The following is a 21,675-nucleotide window of genomic DNA, read 5'->3' as shown; positions in this document are numbered from 1 at the left end:
ATCACTAAAGAAGGATATCTAAGACGGATCATGTTTGCTGTGCCCTGTTTCATCCTCTGTCCCCTTTCTTTCTTGTTCAGTTACTGAATCATTTCTTCAGGCCATCTAAGAATTGCCCATACAGTGTTCACTGGGTCCAATCATGTACTACCTTTTGACTGAATGGATACATCTTTTAAATGTCTCCTTTTCATGGGTCAGGGCTTTGACATTCTTAATTACCACATCTCAGTTGAATTAAGGAGTTGGCATAAGTGTGAAACACCTCAGTGGTGAAAATACTAAGTTCCTTTTTTAAAAAATCAGTACAGTTAGAAATGAGGGGATCAAAAGACAAACACTGTAATGCGGATGAAGATATTTCTAGATAATAAGCTTTATGATCTTTGGTTTTTTGCAGGTTTTTATTACAATCTTTTATTTTCATTATCCTCAGTTTGCATAGTATTTTGCTACTTTTTGATATAAGAAACAAGCAAAAAAACCCATGCAAATATAAAACACAGAATTCTAGCAACAATTGCTGTCATAAGGGATAGTGACTATTAACATACCCTTCCAAAACACTCTCAGTTTGTAAATCCACATCAAAACTAACGAAGCTCTTAAGCTGCTTCCTTTGTTAGCAAAAACACATTGACCACTCTTTTTCTTCTTTTTTTTATTTATTATTCTTTTATATATTACATTTCAACTGCAGTCCCACCCCACCCCCCTTCAATTTCCCCCAGATCCACCCTCTTTTCCTCTTTTCAGAAAAGAGTAGTCCTTGCAGGGACATCAAGCAAATATGGCATAACAAGCTAGAATAAGACCAGGCACATATTTTCACATCAAAGCTGTTTGAGGCAGCCCAGTAGGAGGAAAAGTCTCAAAGGCAGGCAGAAGAGTCAGAGACAGCCCTGGCTCCCACTGTTAGGAATCTCACAAGAACACTGAACTATATAACCGTAACAGGACATATGCAGAGGAACTAGGTTTGGCCCATAGGTTTTGAGTGTGTATGTGTGTGTGTGTGTGTGTGTGTGTGTGTGTGTGTGTGTGTGTGTGTGTGTTTAATATGGGAAATAAAGAAAAGTACATTTTGAGCAAAAGAAAAAATATATATACCCACTGCATATATAGTTTGTGCTTGCTTGTCTGGAGAGATTCAGAGGTTCTTAGAGGCTCATGCTAATGTTTGCAGTGGTGTGTGAGTGCTGACGTCGGTGACAGTGGTGCTTCTGGGAGTGCTGACGATAAGGGTGGCATGGTGGTGTAACGCTTGTGCTGGTGGCAATGGTGGTGGCACTGGTTGTGTTGGGATAATGCTGGTGCTTGTAGTAATCGTGATGATGGTGGTGGTGCTGGTAGTAAGGATGATGTGGTGGTGTGGTGGTGGTTGTGCTGGTGGTATGGTGCTGGTAGGGTGGTGATGTGATGTTTGTGATGTTTGGCCTCCAATAAGTCTGTTCCTTAGCCACTGTAGCACATTTTCTCTATTTTACTAGCAGAGAATGTACATAAAGTTTAGAAGTAGAACCTAAAAGTTCTCTGACTTTGATTACTTTTATGTATATGATAATTTTCCCTGTTCTTAGGGGGAACCCAAAGGCCTCGTGCTTGCTAGTCAAGTGTCCTAACACTGAGAGCTGAATCCTACCCTAAGCCCTCTAACATCTAATTAGATAAACTAGTTTATAGATGACTCCTTGTTTTGTTGCATACTAAGGATTCTGGCCTTTGTGTGTTAAGATTAGGAAATGTGACGAGCAGTATCATAAGGTTTCCCATGGGTCTTATTCTAAATTTATTCACCGAAAGCCCCTGCTGACATTTCTTTGCAAACTTTGCTCTTGGTTTACAATGAACTTCCAATGTATTTGAATGCTTTACCTTGAGCCAATGGCCACTACAAGTTACGTTCACAACATGTACTACAACCGTGAGCACAAGCATCTTTGCCTCTGCTGTCCGAAGAAACGCATCCCAATTATTTCATTCTTCCATCACTTTCTGGACTTTAACAAATGAATTTCCTTCTGATTGCCCTTCCCTTTTTCATTTCACAATTGGAAATAAATGGCTACACAGAACTTGATGAGTGTATCAAGAAGAAACATTCAGCAACTCTCTTGACATTAACAGAACTAGATTAAAACTGAATGCCTTAAAAGTTTGGATAGTGCGATAAAGCAAAGAATAATTTGGTTTGTTTGTTTGTTTCCCATCTAATATTTTTAGGTACAAGCCTATGCAGAAAGTGGATGGGGTTGCAGATGGTTTCACAGGAAGTGGCCAACAGACAGGCACATCTGTTGAGCAAACTGTAATTGCCCAAAGTCAACATCATCAGCAGTTTTTAGGTATGTTAAGGTGTAATGCGTATTAGTTGCTATTCGATTTTGAAGAGAACAATGGTAGTCTCTTTTTTTCCAAGTAGAATGTTGTCAGATGTTAACTCCATATAAAGGGGGAGGTGATTTGGTGTAAACTATGACGTTAAATGATAGTTCTGGTTCATCTTTTTTGGAATATTAAGCTATATGGAATCTTAATGCATTTGCCTTAAAATCTCAGTGCTTTGAAATCAAGTGTTTTCAGGAGTATAACAGTTGGCTTTTGTGATCAAAATCATGTTGTGTTTACTTCAGAAATAATGTCACGCCCAAAAGAATTCTCATTTCCTGCACACAAAGTTGCATATCCATACATTAGATTAGAAAAATTAAAAACAGTTTATTATTCTTTTTAAATTAATTACAGTGCTTCCTATTACAACTTTATAGAAAGTATACACATTTCTTATCATGGAAAATGTTTGCAAGTAGAACTTGAACACTTGAATATTTATACCAGAGCCCGAGGAACAGAAGTGGCAGTTCAATTGACAGGTATTACAAAGATGAGACTACATAGTCTCCAAACAGTGGGTCAAGAAAAAGAGAGGCTATCAGAGTGTATGTGTATACATATGTGTGTTTGTGTTTGTATATCTGTAAGCATGTATGTGTCTGTGTGTGTACATGTGTATATATATGTATATGTACATGTGTGTATGCATATGTGTCTGCGTGTATGTATGCATGTGTGTGCGCATGTATGTCTGATGTGTGTGTATGTGTGTGTGTGTATGTCTTCATGTGTATGGATGTATGTCTGCACATATGTGTCTGGTGCGTGCGTGCGTGCGTGTGCGTGTGTGTGTGTGTGTGTGTGTGTGCATGTGTGTGCATGGTGTGTGTTTATGTGAATTGCCAACAGAAACAGCTGGAATAGACTTTTAGGTTAGAAATCTTCTGAGCTTGAAACTGTTAAGGCAGTTTTCTAAACCAAAGTGCTCAAATAGAAGGTAGTTAGTTGACCATTGAGCTTTAAAACAATATTACTTTTTATATTGAGATTATAATTTATCTTTGATATCCAAAGAATGTAAAATATTTTTTATTTCCTAGAACTTAAAACTGAATACCACTCTTCATTTAATTTTGAATTTGTAGTAAAGAACATACCAAAGTACATTTCTAATTGTCCAGGGCTAATGAAGAAAGAAAAGAGGAAGAGCGTGTGCTTTATAAATTACAGTGTCATCAGGAGAGGGCTACATGAGGTTTCTATGCAGTAGCAAGTGTCCTAATAATTTGAATTCAGAAGTGTGTTAGGGCAGGTAGCCACCAGAAAGAGCAGGGTGGTTTGTCATCCTCAGAAGACTTATGCTGCAGTCATTGGCTAATGTTCTTAATTTAATGTTATTTTGTGCTTTGGGCTATTACTTTTATAGATTTCATCTTATCATTATTTAAAAAGTATGAACATAATGAGTTTAAGGCTATGTTTATTTTTATGTCATTGGATAGCATAATAATAAAAATAACTAAAATTCCTATTGTCAAGCTCAGGTGGTCTTCTTTTATTAAGACCTATCCAATGCCCATTTTAAAGTTTAGTTCATACAATATTCACAAGTATACGCCATTCTTTCTTACATTATATGCTGAAAATGTTACTAAGTCTGGTTAGAAAATATTAATTTGAAAGTCAGTGATCTTTGGCCCTCTGATCTCTACATTTTCTTTTCTTTTTAGTCTTCTGAAAATTTCCCTCATTAATCTGTAATTGACACCATCCACAATAGCTTTTTTCTGTTATGTTGTCATGGTAACAGATGCATCTCGAGCACTTCCAGAGTTTGGAGAAGTTGAAATCTCTTCTTTGCCAGATGGTACTACCTTTGAGGATATCAAGTCACTGCAGAGTCTTTATCGAGAGCACTGTGAGGTAAGACTTTCAAGCATAGTCTGTGCACATGCTAAGTTTTACCACATAACTTGTTAAAACAAAATAATCAAGTTATCCCTGGGGAACAGAGAAGTTAGTACTATCTATTTTGAGCATTTCTTTGAACACTAATAAAACTCCTTTTTCCTTGTCTCAGTGGAAAGTGAAGGGTGAGTGAGGGTGAGAACACATTTTATTCTCTTAAACTGATCATTGTATCTCTTGCTACAGCAATTCTACTTCTGTGTCTCTCTCTGTCCTACAGAAATAATCTGTACTGCAGAAATATGGGTAACACATCAACTGCACAAGGGTTTATTGCATTATTCTTTTGATCAAAGAGGTTGCTTATAGCTTCAAATCTAATTGTGAGAGAGCTTAAGTCTGCTATAATCTATAGGTTGGATTATTATATGTTCATAGGACTGAAAATAACTAATGAACTAAAATGAAATGTTAAATGTTTAATGTTAGAGCAAAAAAAATGCAGAAAACTCATATAACATGTTGGCCTCTGAGTGAAAGAGACCTTCCATAAATAACTCTCTATACGAAAAAATAAGAAAATGTTAGTATTATCTGTGGTGGTTTGAATCACTCCATACTCTTGGGTATTTAAACACATGGCCCCAGTGGGCATTGCTGTTTATCGAGTCCTAGAAATTTTGGCTTTATTAGTATGTCCCTGGAGGTGAGCTTGGAGAGTTTAGATATTTGTGCCATTTCAAGTTTGCCCCTTCTGCTTTGTGACTATGGTTCAAGATGTGAACCATTCACTTTCTGCTCTTGCTTCCGTACTGTGGGACTGCCATTCTGGTCTCTAGTCATCTAGAACCGCCATCCCAAATAAACTCTTCCTCCTATAAGTTGTCTCGATTATGGTGTTTAATCACAACAGTAAAATAATCAATACAGAAATTGGTTCCAGAGAGTAGGGTATTGCTGTGAAGGATCGAACCATGTTTGTTTCTGGAGAAACATGGAAAACTATGGAACTTTGAATAAGAAAAGAAGTTCAAAGCTGCAAATGGCACTTAATGGGGCAAATCTACTAAGAGCTTATAAGACTGTAGTGCTGCGTGCACTGTCGAGGCCCAGCAAAAGAGATTTCAGACTGTAACAATATTAGTAAGTGGACGATAGATTATTCCTGTGATATTTGGGTAAAGAATTGGTTGTTTTCTGCCTATACCCTAAGAACTTGCCTGAGGCTAGACTGAAAAGTAATGAACTTACTTTATTGGCAGAGGAGATTGAAGCACAGTACAATATCAACTCAATCTCATATTTTATTGTAATCACTCCTAAGCAGGTCTACAAGGAAAAAGAACAAAGGGTGCAGAAAGAAATATGAAATGCACAGAGACCAAAGGATACTGATAATCTCAGTGTTATTGCCAAGGCTTATACTGTAAAAGAAACTGCAATTGAAGGAGATTGGAGCCATTAGGATAGTCAGATCTGCAATCCAATAAAGGGAAGATGATACTCTTAGGGCAAAATCTCATCCAGCTAAGCTACCTACTTATTGAGAAAGTATAATATGTTTCCTTGCACTCCTGGAAAGCAGCCTCAGTCAAAAGCTGTTGCTAATCAAGTGATCAACAAACCAACTTTTCATTGCTGTCCATGTGGGGATGGCTTGGGATGTCATGAAAGATGAAGAAGTTGTGGAATCTGCCTCTGTTTTCACAGAACTGCCAAGACCAAGTACTGTCACTACCTAGAGTTTCTGAGGGGAAGGGGCTCCAAAAGGTCATTTTTTTTGAAACTGTGTAAATGAACCCTGCCTTGTAATGGATACACTGAAATGTTGGAAATGCCAAGTCCATAAGACACCTGATAAGGAGAACTGTGGATCCAGCCCAAGAGAGGACACAGGAAGTAGAGTTGGAGGGGCAGAGATATCTAAGCCTTTTGATATCAGTTAATGACATTAGAGAATTTGCCATTTTTTAGTCATGTTTTGATACAATATTATTTTTTTATTATCCATTTTTTCTTTTTGGAATAGTGATGCATATTCTGTCCCATTATATGTAATTTTGATTTTATAAGGGGGTTGCAATTAAGAAATTGATTTGAATCTCAGAAGAGAGTCTGGGGTTGAACTTTTGAACAATGTTGTGACTGAAAAACTATGAGAAGTTTAAAAATTGAACTAAATATATTTTTGCTTTATGGGATGGCTGCGCTATTATGAGGGTCAGGAATTAAGATATTGTTTGAGTGAGATGTGCCCTGTACTCTTCTTGTTCATTTGGAGACTTGGTTCCAGTGAGTGGTGCTGTCTGGGGAGGCTTGGGGAACGTGTGTCACTGGAGATGGCCTTAAGCGTTTAAAGGCCCCTACTATTTTTTGTTTGCTGTTTCTGTTTTGTGCTTGCAATTCAAGATGAGCCCTTTGCTTACTGCTCCTGCCACTATGCCTTTGTTCCACCATTATAGGCTCTAACCCTCCAGAACCTTAAGCCCAAATGAACTTTCTTCTGTGTATTATCTTGATCATGGTGTTTCATCATAGCAGTGGAGACGTAACTAATGCAAAACTATAATGTCAGGTTCAGGAGAGTCAGCTCTTCAGTGGACCCTTTGGAATACCACAAAAAAACAATGTAAAAATATTTGATAAGTACTTTGGTCTTCCCTTGGGGGATTCTTTAGAATTCAAGTAGCTTTATCTTAGGAGTATTTGTGATATGCCCTCAACTTAAGGATTAATCTGCGATTTCTAGAAAATCCCTGTGTGTTGACAGTGAAGGATGGAAAGAAGTTTCAGCTTAAAGCACACATCAGTTGTTTGAGGGTTTTGGTACTTGGGGTTTTCCTGGTGTTTTATAACTCTCCTCCTACGCTGTCACTCATGTCAGAGCTGGGACTGTCTAGGAGGAGGACTTTCTTCTTTCCAATATATCAATGTATTTTAAATTTACCTGGTAGAAAGGAGCTAATACATTGCATAGAGTTTTCTTAAGTGGTTTTAAATTTTAAGTAGCTTTATCCTAGGAGTGTTTGTGGTCTGCTTGCAGATTATAGAGTAGCCTGTAATTTCTAGTCAATTCCTCCTGACAGTTGACAGTGAAGGATAAAATAAGAAGTTTCAGTTTAAAGCATGTATAGATTTTTTTCCCTTGCTCTAGAAATAAGGTTACTTGAGTGAACCCAAGTGCTTGTCAGAGATGCTAGGTTATTGACAACCAAGGACAAGTCCTCTCCTTATCAATATCTTTCTGTATTGAGTATACATATGTATACATATATACATACATATATGTATATATGTATGTGTATATATGGAAAAATTTACAACTATTGTATTCAATGAAAATGATGTGAAGATTCTTTAAACAACTCACTTATCTACTTATCTATATTAAAGTTGTCTGTAAGTAGCTTAGCTTATTACAAATATAATTCAGATTTTTTGAGTGACTCATTCAGAGTATAAATTGGAGTATAATTATTTACACTTCTAAAGAGTATACCATGAGATCATTCTAAGCAACAGATACCTCCAGTAAAATTAAAATAGTCTTTAGATTATACAATTTTGATGAAAATTCCTGTTGTAATGAATAAATATACTTGATGGGAAGAGATGGGAGCACTCATCATTTGTCTGTGTAGAATGACAGTCCACAAAATGAACCCGCTTGTTTCTAAGTTATTAATGCTCATGCCATCTCGTATGGAACAGAGTAGTGTATTTAGAAGACAAAATTCTAATCTTGTTTCCTTTTACACATCAAATTTTTAAATAAAGCTGTCTGGATCTCAGATTGAATCCTGTAGTCATTTGCCAAAACCCAATAGAATATAGACTAATTTTTTATTATTTATTTTTACACTCCAGATTTTATTCCCTTTCTGCCCCCCACCCAGACTGTTCCACATCCCACACCAAGTCTCCACCCCCACCCTGCAGTCTCCTCAAGGATGCCCCCACCCCACCAGACCTCTAACCTTCCTGGGGCCTCCAGTCTCTTGAGGGTTAGGTGCATCTTCTCTAATTGAACCGAGACCCTGCAGTCCTCTGCTGTGTATGTGTTGGGGGCCTCGTATCAGCTGGTGTATGCTGCCCGGTTGGTGATCCAGTGTCTGAGAGATCTCAGGGGTCCAGGTTAATTGAGACTGCTGGTCCTCCTACAGGGTCACCCTCCTTCTCAGCTTTTCCCAGCTTTTCCCTGATTCAACCACAGGTGTCAGCAGCGTCTGTTCATTGGTTGGGTGCACATATCTGCATCTGACTCTTTCAGCTGCTTGTTCAGGTCTTTCGGAGGGCAGTCATGATTGGTCCCTTTTTGTGAGTGCCCCATAGCCTCAGTAATAGTGTCAGGTTTTGGGGCCTCCCCTTGAGCTGGATCCCCCTTTGGGCCTGTCGCTGGACCTTCTTTTCTCAGGCTCTCCTCCATCTCCATCCCTGCAGTTCTTTCACACAGGAAGAATTGTGGGTCAGAGCTTTGACTATGGGATAGCAACCCCACCCCTCCACTTGATGCCATGTCTTTCTGCTGGAGGTGGGCTCAATCCTTCTTTCCTGTAGGGCATCTCATCTAGGCTTCCACGCTTTGAGTCCCAAGGATCTCTCACTTCCCAGGTTTCTGGTACATTTTCTAGAGTGTTCTTACAATCTCCTTCCTCCTGAGGTCGCCTGTTTCCATTCTTTCTGCTGGCTCTCAGGGCTTCAGTCCTTTTCCCCACCCAATACCAGATCATGTTCCCCTCTCCTCCCACTCCCATCCCCTCCCTTCCTCCACCCTTGTGGAATATAGACTATTTTAATTTCTATTTGCCTAAATATTTAAAATAGGTTAGAGAATAATCATAGTTTAGTCACCTACAAAGCTGCCTTTTATGAGGCTGGTGTTGGTGTTTTTTCAAAGGTCATTGGAGATAAATTAGAACATACAACATGATACACTGAAATTTTTGCCATATTTCATTTTATTTTTCTATAGTTTATTTTTTAAGGCAGGATTAGTCTGCTATTTGGAATTCTTGAAATGTATTTCCAAGGTATTTTTAAAAGTATCTCATGGAATATGCCTCAGCTGTAATTGTAAGAACTTCCTTCTGGAGAAAGTTTTGACTTTTCCATGTATTTACTTTGTTTTCAGAGCTGGTCTTTTGTGTTTTTATTTAATCTTACTGAAAGGTTTATAATTGGATTACTTCATTTTCAGTATCTGACAGTGTGTAGTATTCCCTGCCAGCTCTTAGAACATGTCTTCTACACACATGCTTATTAATGTCTGAGTTAGCCCCATGGTGTCCTCTATCACATCCTTCAATCTAGAGCCTTACACATGGCACATGCACTAGAAGTATGATGTTACAGTTCACTTCTTCCTAAAAATTCAGAAGGACCCTAGGTTACCCTCATTTTCTCTGCTTTCTGTGGACTTTTATAGATCCTGATCTTCTTAGTTCTAAGTTGTTGATGCTATCAAACCCATTTTAATGACTTATATTGCCTCCACTTCAGCCTTTTAATTTTCAGCATAATCACAGAATTAAATTTTCTTTGCCTTCATGTTTACTGTTATTTGAAGGTTCTATTTCAAAGTGCTCTCAGTGGCAGACTAAAATTAAACGTGCTCATCAAAAGTTAGTAAAGGGGGCTGGCGAGATGGCTCAGTGGTTAAGAGCACTGTCTGCTCTCCCAGAGGTCCTGAGTTCAATTCCCAGCAACTGCATGGTGGGGCTCACAACCATCTGTAATGAGATTTGATGCCCTCTTCTGGTGTGTCTGAAGACAGCTATAGTGTACTCACATACATAAAATAAATAAATCTTTTAAAAAAAGTTAGTAAAGGAAGTGACAGTTACTAATATCATCAACAGAAACTTGATACACCTGGAAAACTGTTGTAGAAACTAAGTTTAACCTAAAAAAATTAGAAAATTGTAATTAATATTGATCTATATAAAAGGAGTGTATACAAGTAAAACTGCATGCTCTGATAGGGAAATCACATTATTATATAGCCAAATATGGTTCTGTGGATATCCCTTTTCATCCCAGAGAGATATCAGTGCATGGAGGCCCCTCGACTCCAGTTTGTTACCTCTGCCTGGCGAGGACCCATGATCAACAGCTGACTTAGCTCAACCTTATCCCCATCTTTCACACTTGAGTTACTGATCACTCTTAACCTCTGCCTTCTTAGATGGTCAGTGGGCATTTACCTAGGAACACAGATATTTGGAACACTTTGTCCTTCCTGGTCTGGAGTAGGCAGTAGTGTGTATGTGTGTGTGTGTGTGTGTGTGTGTGTGTGTGTGTGTGTGTGTGTGTGTGTGAGAGAGAGAGAGAGAGAGAGAGAGAGAGAGAGAGAGAGAGAGAGAGAGAGAGAGAGATGGTTTTGGTTTCAACTGTCAGCTTGTCAAGTTCTCTAGAATTCTCCTAGAAGAGAGTATCAACCAGGGATTATTTAGCTCAGATTAGTCTGTGGACATGTCTGTATGGGAATGTCCTGATTATATCAGGTTGGATTAGATATGTAACCTAACATGGAAGCAATATAAATATGAATTACTTTCACATTTAATAGATTTTTAATGCTATGTCTTGTCATTTAAAAATAGAATATAAAGATTATAAACCAATTATTAATTTTTATTTCTTTTCCTGTTACATGTCATTAAAGAAATACAATATATAAACTATTTGTCAGTGATTCTATCATTTTTCTATGTTTGAAATACAATTAATATCATCAAAAATGGAAACAATAAGAACAAAATATTAACTTTAACTAAATTTTTTCAATTTTTTAATCATCTAAAGTATACAAAATTCACTTGGTTACTTAACTAGTCTATGTTAGGTTTTCTTGTCTGTTTTGTTTTTAGGGTTTTTTTTTCCTATTACTGTGATAGAACACAGTGATTTGAAAAGTTAGAGAAGAGTTTATATGGGTTTATGGTCCCCAAGGGGACTGTCATGGCACAGAGACATGGCAGCTAGCAGGGGCAGAGCATGAACAAGAAGCTAAAAGTTCATATCTTCAATCACAAGCACAGAACACAGAGAACTCGAAACAGCACAAGTCTTTAAAGTCTCAAAATCTTCCTCCAGTGACGATATATGTCCTCCATCAAAGCCACACCTCCTAAGCTTCCCAAATATTGCTACCAATTGAGGACCAACTATTCAAACACCGGAGAATACTGGGGGACATCATACAAACCACCAAACAATCTGAAATACAGTATATTATTTTAACATGGAAACAATATAAACATTAGTAACTAATGTTTGCATTTTTCTTTTGGAGTATTAGACGTTCAATATGTTTTCATTTCAAAAACACACTATACAGACAAATTATTGCTACTTATTTTTCTTTCTTTGTTACTGAATCATTGGAATATAACAGTGTTAGTATTTCAGAATGTAAATTATTAACAAAATTATTATTTTTTACATCGTTTTAATATATCTTCAAAATGCAATATGTTGTCATTTCAATAGGTAATTAATATAACAGCTAGCTAAGTATTGTCTGCCCCGTGTCTTCCAAAGTCTTACATAGTCAGTATATCTTTGGTGCTTTTGTCATTAGACATTGTTTTGGGGAGTGGACAGATTTCTAACGTTCAGTAGACATATGTGGCTGCAAACAATGTGTGAGTTCTGGAAAGGGTCAAATACATATAGGATCATTTATGTCATGTAGAAGTTGTAGCCACCTTAACAGAAACATCTTATGGTAAAGTAAAAGAAGCAGGGCAAGTAAGAGAAGTATTCTGATCTGGTCATTTTGTTTTAGGCAATATTGGACGTTGTTGTGAATCTTCAGTTTAGCCTGATAGAAAAGCTGTGGCAAACATTCTGGCGCTATTCTCCCTCTACTCCAACCGACGGCACTACCATTACGGAATCAAGGTCAGAATCAATATGCCTTTCTGATTTATTTTTATGATGAAGTAGATGTCACAGCTAATGAACTAGAGATATGTATGTATACCAGTTGTGAACTTCACCTGATAACACTGAGTAGATTGACGCTTTGACCATCCCTATAAATAAACCACAGACTGCTCTCCTGAGATTTTAGTGTGTGTAGCTCCCATTTTATTGATTTGGGGACTATTAGCTCTGTGTCATGCTAGTGGATTACTATCCTATCTGCCTTTCCGACCATAAGCAACTAGTATTGTCCATAGGTAGCTCTGGGGGTGTGTTTGTATATATACATCCATATATATTCAGCCATATGACACCAGTGCAATGATGGTAGAGTTCTAACCTCAGTAATATTTGATAAACTATTTTTAAAGTCCATTTTCTGTTTTATCCTCATTTGCCATCTATTCATTTGCAACATTTATTCACACCAGCAATCTGAGTGAAATAGAAAGTCGACTTCCGAAAGCAAAGCTGATAACTCTGTGCAAACATGAGTCTATCCTGAAATGGATGTGTAACTGTGACCATGGGATGTACCAGGCTTTGGTGGAGATTCTCATCCCCGACGTCCTTAGACCCATTCCTAGTAAGTTAAATGGAGACAACTACGGATGCTTTTGTTCTCATACATACCACCCAAGAAATTTGGGGAATTGATGTTGCAATCAGAAGTGATCTCAATTTTATTTAAATTTGTTAAATAAAGACCAAGCAGTATAGAGAATATTGCATGAAAGAAGCCTAGAGTGACATTGCAGTAAAGGGGAAGTGACCTGTCTTCTACAGTATTATTTTTCAAAAGGTAACCTACAGGTATGACACCCTCAGTAAACTAATTGCAAGAACCCTGATAGTCTAGTCAACCATGCAAAATTATTCTACTCAAGACTAAAGTCATCTGCATATAGTTAAAAAATTCAAATCTCTAATTGCAGACCATTTCCTTTCATTGCTGCTTAGAATTTGAAATGAGTTGATTGTGGTGTCCAGTAGAATTCAATTCCTTTATATAAGCACATACCCTGTCACTGTGCCATCTTCAGAACTAGAAATTCAGTTTCCATTAATGCTCATGGTTAACCAGGATTTGGGGAAAAACTAATAACTACACAAGCATTGTACCAACTGTGAAGCAAATAGAAATTGCATACATCACTCAGATAACCACTTTGTAGCAAACAAAGCTTCCTTTGTAATTGTAGATGTAAATGCTACTACACTTATTTTAGAGGCAGTCGGCACTACTTTATACCTACATCCAATGAGCCTTACTAGTGACCTGAACTGTTAAAAAAAAAAAAATGGGACTGCTTCCACTCTGGCATTAATAAAGGAAAAGCTGTCTTTGCTCTCATGACATTGACTCTATGTACTTTAAATATGCTATTCACCAATTATTTGTCATGTTGTGGAAAATACGTGAATAGGCTTTAGTAGAAGAAAGTGGATGGTGCTTACCTTTGTGTGTTTATACTTAAAAATGCAAAGATCCAGTGGAAGGTATAAATTCTCTATACATCCCTACGTTAAAAAGAGATGCTTATACACATTTACATATTATGCCAATCAGTGTACATTAGTATATGGAGGAGAAAGTGAAAAACAAAAGAAATCCCACTGGCATTATCTTAACACTTTATAAATTGCTAATGTGTTCCATGCTATACACACCAGGTTACCTGACTAAAAGTTTGATAGAAATTGATATTGTCATGGAAAATTTCACTATGTCAATTTCCACTGGTTTTTGTTCCAGAATTTCATTTTTTTCCCTACTCTCCTGCCCCTTGTGCTCCAGCTGTTAATCTCTAGAGATGTTTAAAAGATGTTGCATAGGCTAGCTCATTAGCCTATGACATCTGGCTACCAACATACAGTTTCTCTCATGAGATACAAGAAGGGTTGTCAGTGAGTGCTTTGTTTTTCGAGGCAAGTCAGTAGCATCAATATTCATTAAACAATTCAGAAACTGTGCCTTTGTCTTAGCACCATAAGAGTTTAGCAGTTCCCTAATTTAAGTCATACAAAAATTTTAGTTTACTTTAAGCCTTAGAATTTTAAGTATATAATACACTTGCCCTTTTGTCTTTTGAAAAATGTGATTAGAAAAACTGGTTATTCTGTCAAAGAATTTGTCTCTACACTCACCAGAAGATGAAATCATTTTATTTCTCCGAAATTACAAGATATATTAATGTACCATTCTACAAAAGAAATTTGGGGAATTCAATTTCCATTTTACAGTAAGGCTCAACAATGTAATGCTTAAAATACAATGTAGATAGCTGTTGCTGGGTGAGGTGCATTTTAATGCTGATCTTGAGCAGGCTGAGGCAGCTTAGCTTTGGAATAGATTTTTAAATACCAAACCATCCATTTATGAGTCTTTAGAAGCTGTCAGAATCAGTCTGCAAAATTCCGATTTTATATGAATCCCTACAGAGAGAAGAAACTTAATTTTATTTTTAAAAATTGTATTTCTTGGCTACTAGGACTTCACTCTACCATTTTCTGTCCAGATGGGATTTCTTTTTTTAGCTAAAAAGTCTGCACATCATACTAATTTAAAGTCAGCCTGAAGCGCCTATATTCCAAAATACATTCACCCGAAACATGGGAAAAGGAAATTAAGTGTGAATTATTGAATAAGAACTCAACTGGTAACACTGTATTATAATCCCAGTTGCCCATCATTTAGTTTTTTCTTTTTAAAGTAAATACCTAAACTTTTTAATATGCCCAATGTATCTTCTTATACTCTTCCATCAAGTTTGTCTAGATAAAAAAAATCCATTCTGAAATGGTTTTAAATGACATTAGAAGTTATTCAGGTTACTTTCAATTAAAATTATTGTTATATTAATTAAGAACAAATATAAAATGTAGATTGCCATATTGAACCTTAAAATTTTTCTGAGTTTCAGAAAGGCTGTTAATACTTGTCACTCTTCATTTTCATTCACGCCTGCACTCCATGACTCTACGACATGAAACAACAGAAAGATACCCTTTTTTCTTTTTTCTCTTGGTTAAGGTGGGGTGCTGTAGAGATTCCAAAAGGTTGCCTCTCAATAAACTTCTACCGCAACCTCGTCAAGAGTATGCGTGCTTTCCTAATCAGTACGCAGGCAATTTCAAGCTGTACTATCCAGTTAACAGCAAAGACTCGGTTGTTTTGTTATTGGAGTGTTAATCTAAATTCCCTCTTAAACCTATTTTGACTGAAGTTTACAAATAATAGTGTCAAACTTACTTCAGTATAGGAAGAAAAGTCCAGGACTCTGGTCCTGCTTTATATTCTCCGGGGCAGTTGTCCAAAATAGGACTTCTTTCTCATGGTATACCACAGATCTGGGTATCTGCCAGATAGTATGGAGCCTACAGAGAGTGTTATGGGTGCTTTAAACATTTTGTAAACACCTAAAGTATTCCCCACAGCATATAGCCGTAGGCACAAAGGAATTTAAATATCATTGAGTAAATGACACATTGAGCAGACTCAGTGAGCAAATCCCTTGAAACATAGTTAGCAAGGATAACTAAAGGCACTTCTAGTCACTTCATGACCACTATAAAGCCCTGTCATGGGACCTGTCCCTATTTCAGGCTTTTAACACATTATGGTTGGCTATAATATCTTAGTAACATTTTTCCTGTTACAGCAATTTTATCACACTTTAGCTCTACCTACCATGTGAAATTGGAATAGTAATCTGAAATTTTTGTTGTGCAATTATAAATTTTATCCTTTTTTCAACAAAGGCCAATTCTTAGGCTTTATGGTAAAACATTAAACATACATAGAGACAAAAACATCGCTTTGCACTGTGTTTCATTTTTAACCAACAATATCAAATAAGGTTGATTTGGGGACCAAAATGGAAATTTTACAAAGAAAATTCTTAGCCTTGATCACAAAACTCCTGATGTTTTGTCCAAGGCAGAAAGCCCCATCAAGTCTATTCACAACTGGTATATGTGAGCATGAGCACGAAGTTCTGAATGTTTTCATTCCCAACAGGCGTCATCAGTGTCTGAGAACAAAGTAGTTTTAAAAGCCAAAACTACTATTTTTAGATGCATTAAGAAATTAGTAGTTATGTTACATTTTAATCAATGAAGATAATATAAATTCTTCTCTGTGCTATTAAAGTAGCATAAACATATATTTCCTTTGTTCCAGATTAAAATTAATGGTATTGCGTATCTTTATTGTTGTACTTTAATTTTCTGTCATTCAGGTGCCTTGACCCAAGCCATTCGAAATTTTGCAAAAAGCCTAGAAGGTTGGCTTTCAAATGCCATGAACAATATTCCACAGAGAATGATTCAAACCAAGGTATAGTTACGTTCTTTGTGGTGTGTGTGTGTATGTGTGTCTGTCTGTCTGTCTGTCTGTCTTTGTGTGTGTCTGTGTGTGTTTACACTTGCTTAAGGAACTATTTTTTCGATAATTTTCTCATAACTGATGTTTATATAGAAGTAGCATAGAGTATTATACAGAACTAGCCTATGGATTCTATAGTTCAGAGCTACTACTCATGCCTGGTCCCAGAGTATCCCTTTCTGGCAAATGCCCATGGCAAGATTGGACAGAGGATATACTTTCATTTTGCTGCCAAAAAAATCACATTCGTGGCTTTTGGTAAGTAGCTGTGTCCACCAGCAGACTCCAGGAGTATATCTTTACCTTCAAAATCAGTTGTATTCCTAATAATAGCGCAAGTAGTTGAAATCCACTTCCCTTCTCAGTATCATCAAAATGGACGCCTCAGCAGCTTGCCTACCATATTTGGCCATCTTGCTGAGTTTTGGGTTTAACCTGAGTGGTTCCAGTGCACTACAGAGCACAGCTTCTGCTCTTCTGCTGTTGCACATATGCAGTTGTTTTTCTGCTGAACTCTTCGGTCAATAAGACAGTTTACCCTGACTAAGGAAAGCGCTGTCTAATGAATGGCAATAGTACTAAAACACCTACATTCAAATCTCACCACTTAAGTGAGTTTCTGTACAGTCTTGGGCAAGCTACTTAAAACTAATATAACATGTTGAGATGGTAGTTCAACAATGTGATATACGTATGAGACACTTAACCTGGTGCCTGGTATGTAGTAGGTATTCAATACATATAAACCAGAAAACCATGTTCTCTACAAGTGTCTGTGAGCTTCAGTGAATGTCCATCCGTACAGTCCTAGTACTTCTCACTTTCAAAGGAGCCTCCTTCACAGCGTCAACCAATTATTCTACTCAACCACCTGGTTCTTTAAATATGTGCTTCTTATGTACCCATAAAATCCTATAAATTTGTTAAGGTTTCTGGCATATTTTGAAAGACTGCAGTCATACTGCTATTTATCTAACATTTTTGTGAGATCATAAGATCTATATATTTATTTAGGGGTTTTCTTTTATTATCTTCGGTACTTTTCAACATAGGCTAGTTCATTTAGTCTCATTCAGAAAGTGAATGGTCACCAGCTAGGGCAGTATAACATTTGACCAGTATACATAATGTCTGGGCTCAATCCATTACAGTAGTTGTGGAGAAGAAAGAAAAGAAACAAAAAGGCTATGGAAAGAATGATCATTAGTTAAACTAATGATTAAGCATACCACAGCTAGCAAAAATTAGAGGTCACCACCAAATGTAAGGGCCGAAGCTCACAGCATTAGGAAACATCTTTCCATGTTTCCCCAACGGGAGCCTTAGAACAGAGAAGAGCTCAGCTTCTGAGGAGTGAGCACTCTGAGCACTGCAGCCATGTTCTTCAGGCTCCTAACAATGCCTACCCTTGATTAAATCCCCCTGGAAGCTTGAGTGCTGGCCATCCAGGGCAGCCTTTCTGGCCAGACAATGATAGAGGGAAATGGAGAGGAGGTTTTTGAGAGCTAAAGATGTATTCGGTGTATTAGGGTCAAAACACCTTTGGACTTTACTGTTTCACCAAGTGTAATAACGTGTAAGCTAGTGGTGTAAGTGAGTCATAACAGGAGATGTAAATGGCACTGCCCTGTAAAGTGTCTTTGTCTAATCAACAATAATACATCTTTACCATTTGCTTTTCCAAATAAAAAGAAATGTTCCTACTTGTCAAGTTTTAGTTGTCCTAAAAAGAGTTTTGGAGGGAATGAAAGCAAACATGTTTCTACTTTTCTTTAACAATGTAATTTCTTGTTTGGGTTTGGAAATTAACTTCTAAGACTCGCTTAATTATTGCTGAACTCAGATGTCAAAAATTGTGGCAGTTTATTTGTGTTGACCTCAATGCATTCAAAACTAAATAATTCTTTGTTTAAGAATCTTAAATGCTATATATTTTGCAAGTAAACTATTACCAAATTAATTTGAAATGTGTCTAAGGAAAGCTTAAATTTGAAGTAAAACAAGATTTGGAGATTGCAATAGTTTCTTTTATGAGAGGAAGGAGGTAGGTTGGGGAGGAATTACAAAAACAAAAAAAAACAAAAAACCAGACATCCCACCACAGCTTGCTTGTGTTTCTATAGGTTGCCGCTGTAAGTGCCTTTGCCCAGACTCTGCGAAGATACACATCGCTCAATCACCTGGCCCAGGCAGCCCGCGCAGTGCTTCAGAACACTTCCCAGATCAACCAGATGCTCAGTGACCTCAACCGCGTTGACTTTGCCAATGTCCAGGTACTCTGCCTACCTGAACATTCTGTCTCTTAAAGAATGGTGACAATTTTCTAAACCAGGACCATCTGATTGTGGACTGGCATTATGTGTTCACAGTTTTGCTAAAGCTGGAGTTTTACCCAGTTTTATTGACCCCTTTGTTTTGTGAGTGAAGTCAGATAAAGTTTATGAACTATAGACAACAGAATACATCCAAATTTGCCAAGAAGTTACAAGGATAATCAAGATCAGAGTCACTGAAGTTTAGCAAAAAAAAAAAAAAAAAAAAAAAAATCAGACTAGTCTATGTCTATGAGAATTTGAAAAACTACTTAACTGCTCTTGTTTCCTCTTCTTGGCTATAACAACTACCTTAGGTTGTTTAAATTGTGATTTGTACACATTCAAATGTACTTCTGTTACTATAGTAACCCACCTTGGAAAAACTAAGCACCTCTATTGCAGCATTATTGCAGATATCTGAGAAAATTCTCTCACTTAAAGAATTAACTGCAAGGCCTCCTTGTGCTTACCACATGCTGTGTTCCTACACTGACTGTATAGACAGAGGAGGCAGAATAAACCTACCCTGTGTACACCTCAGCCTAGGCCACTGTGCCTGGTCTGTATTGTGAATAGGTAGACATGGATTTGAAAAAAAAAAAAAAAGAATTAACTGCAGTAAGTGTGGATGCTTGGTTCAAATAAAAAATATTTTCTAACACCAGTTGCTCTGTACTTTACCCTTGGAAATGACTAATGTAGGTTCAGTGTGGAAGTCTAACAAATATTTTATTCATGATACAAAAGTAACAAAGTTAATGGTTACTTTTAAAATGGTACCATGCCTGACCTAAAGTATAAGCAACAAAGTTAAAAAATGCATAATTAAACACACTCTGAAATATAAAACTTTTGGAAGAAACAAGAGACTACATAATGAATATAAAAAAGACAACGCAAAGTATTGCAGAAGCTCGAATCCTGAAGGCGTCTATGGCCCAAGTTTTGGCTACTTTGTGGGTTCTTTCCTCCTTCCACCTTTCATCATCCCTCTTCTGCCTCCCTTTCAACCCCTAACATTAGGTAGGAGAGAAAAAAGATAAAGGAGAAAGGGGGTGAGGATATCCTTAGATTAATTACTTCCTGCTGGAACAGGGGCCTCAAGTTCCTTGGAACAAATTTGATCTTCATCAAGATATCCAATTCCTTTTCTCTTAGCACACTATCACTTGATAAACAGCAGCAGCAGCCCTCTCCTGGCAACTATTGTTATGCCTAAACTTCTCTGGGTACTCAGGGTCTGGGAACCATTTAACACTATTAAAAGATCGTAACTGTTCTTATATAAATCTATTGTACAGAAATACATGACAGCATAAGAAAATGCAGTAAATGACATAGCTAATTCAAGCTTTGTACTAGTAAAAAAAAATACAGCAAACAAATACCTAGCTATACGGAATTGGTTATTTAATAATATTTTCATGCAGTGAAACATGTTTATTAATGAGCAAATAAATATAACTATATATCTGCATGGAAAGAGAGGTAACATTGTTAAGCAGAATATTAAGTATTAAATATTAAGTTATTTATTATATTTATATACTTAGTTTAATTTATGTTAAAATTATGTATGTGTAAGTATAAATGTAAATGAGTAAATGAGTAATGTATTTATAAACATGCAATGTGTATGCATTCAAATAGAGCACATGTATGAAAAACTCTAGGGGTATGTATATTCTTGTATTGAACTGCTCCCCTCATATTCTTTTATTCTCTTTTTTTATTTATGTTGATATTTTTCTATGATCACATTTTAGTATATTTAAACTATTTACAAATGGTGTTTAAGAGGCAATATCTAAAAACAAAGAAGTTGCTATCACCAGCTGAGATGTAGAAGAGACTAAAGTTTCCCTAGACAAATAGAATGAATGATTTAGACACATTTTGCCTTTAAAATGTCTAAGGTTAAAAGACCCTTTTATGTGTAAAGTATGTAGGATCAGTGGAGATGTTAGAACTGGAAGGATGGGACTAGGGATACATCGATTTGAAATTTCAATTTTAATTAACTTTACCTCTACAATTACATAGAATAAATACTATAGATACTTTTTTCATAAAAATAACAAAGTAGTCTATGTTTCATATTGGAATTTTATAGATGCCTTCAAAGAAACTTATCTTAAAATTATTATAATGAATCCCACTTAAAAACTCTTATTAATTTTCATTTGTCTGATTTATTGCATAGGAAACGGGGTCCCATACTGACCTAATAAATTGCTGGACCTGAGTTTGGCAAGTTGGGGAACTGAGAAAAAAAAATTGCCTTTTGATTATACGCCAAGCAGTGCGTTGTCAAATAATTACATTTAGATCCTGAGAGATTTTTTTTCTTTTAATCTTAAAACACAGCATAGCACTGGAAGTATCATAAAATCACTCAGAAGTAACTTTAAAATTTCCTCTTTTCATTGTTACAAAATATGAAACTTTCCAACCAGAAGCAAAAGGGAAATTGCAGCAATCAGGTTTCTTGGCAGGTAGCGCGCCCACATCTTCTCAGAAGAGGTTTTGTTGTTGTTTTCAGGTCTGTGAGTTAATTTGCATTTGTTGGTTTGCATTGATAGCCCTTGAGATTTCTCTTCCCAGCCCATAAACTCACACAGCATATGTTTCTACCTAGTGCCATTCAGTGTTTATTTTTCTTTTAATCTTTAGGGATCATTTTTGGCCAGTTGAATTCATTTATTCTTATGATTTACTCTAGATCTTCTAAAATGGTTTTAAATTTTTATCTGATGGGGTAGATAAACCCTGAAGTGGTGAGGAAACGGGGTGCTGCGTGCC

General features: G+C 36.7%; 1 protein-coding gene and 1 non-coding gene across 8 annotated transcripts in view; both read left to right on the top strand.

The window, feature by feature from the left end:
- Positions 1-21,675, top strand: part of Rfx3 (regulatory factor X3) — a 242,068-nt gene that overhangs the window by 182,849 nt on the left and 37,544 nt on the right. For all 7 annotated transcript variants that reach the window (XM_032891766.1, XM_032891764.1, XM_032891762.1 and 4 more), the window contains 6 exons: positions 2,224-2,345; positions 4,145-4,257; positions 12,032-12,147; positions 12,603-12,757; positions 16,413-16,510; positions 18,682-18,831. In XM_032891766.1, the coding sequence (XP_032747657.1) occupies positions 2,224-2,345; positions 4,145-4,257; positions 12,032-12,147; positions 12,603-12,757; positions 16,413-16,510; positions 18,682-18,831 (754 nt within the window). The remainder of the gene's footprint in view (positions 1-2,223; positions 2,346-4,144; positions 4,258-12,031; positions 12,148-12,602; positions 12,758-16,412; positions 16,511-18,681; positions 18,832-21,675) is intronic.
- LOC116895002 lies at positions 19,327-19,459 on the top strand. The gene has a single exon (XR_004387190.1). It is a non-coding gene; the product is annotated as a small nucleolar RNA SNORA51 (small nucleolar RNA).

The sequence above is a fragment of the Rattus rattus genome, chromosome 2 (assembly GCF_011064425.1).
Source record: "Rattus rattus isolate New Zealand chromosome 2, Rrattus_CSIRO_v1, whole genome shotgun sequence".
NCBI lineage: Eukaryota > Metazoa > Chordata > Mammalia > Rodentia > Muridae > Rattus > Rattus rattus.
The sequence above is the reverse complement of the archived record's forward strand: the minus strand, read 5'-3'. Positions and strand labels throughout refer to the sequence as shown.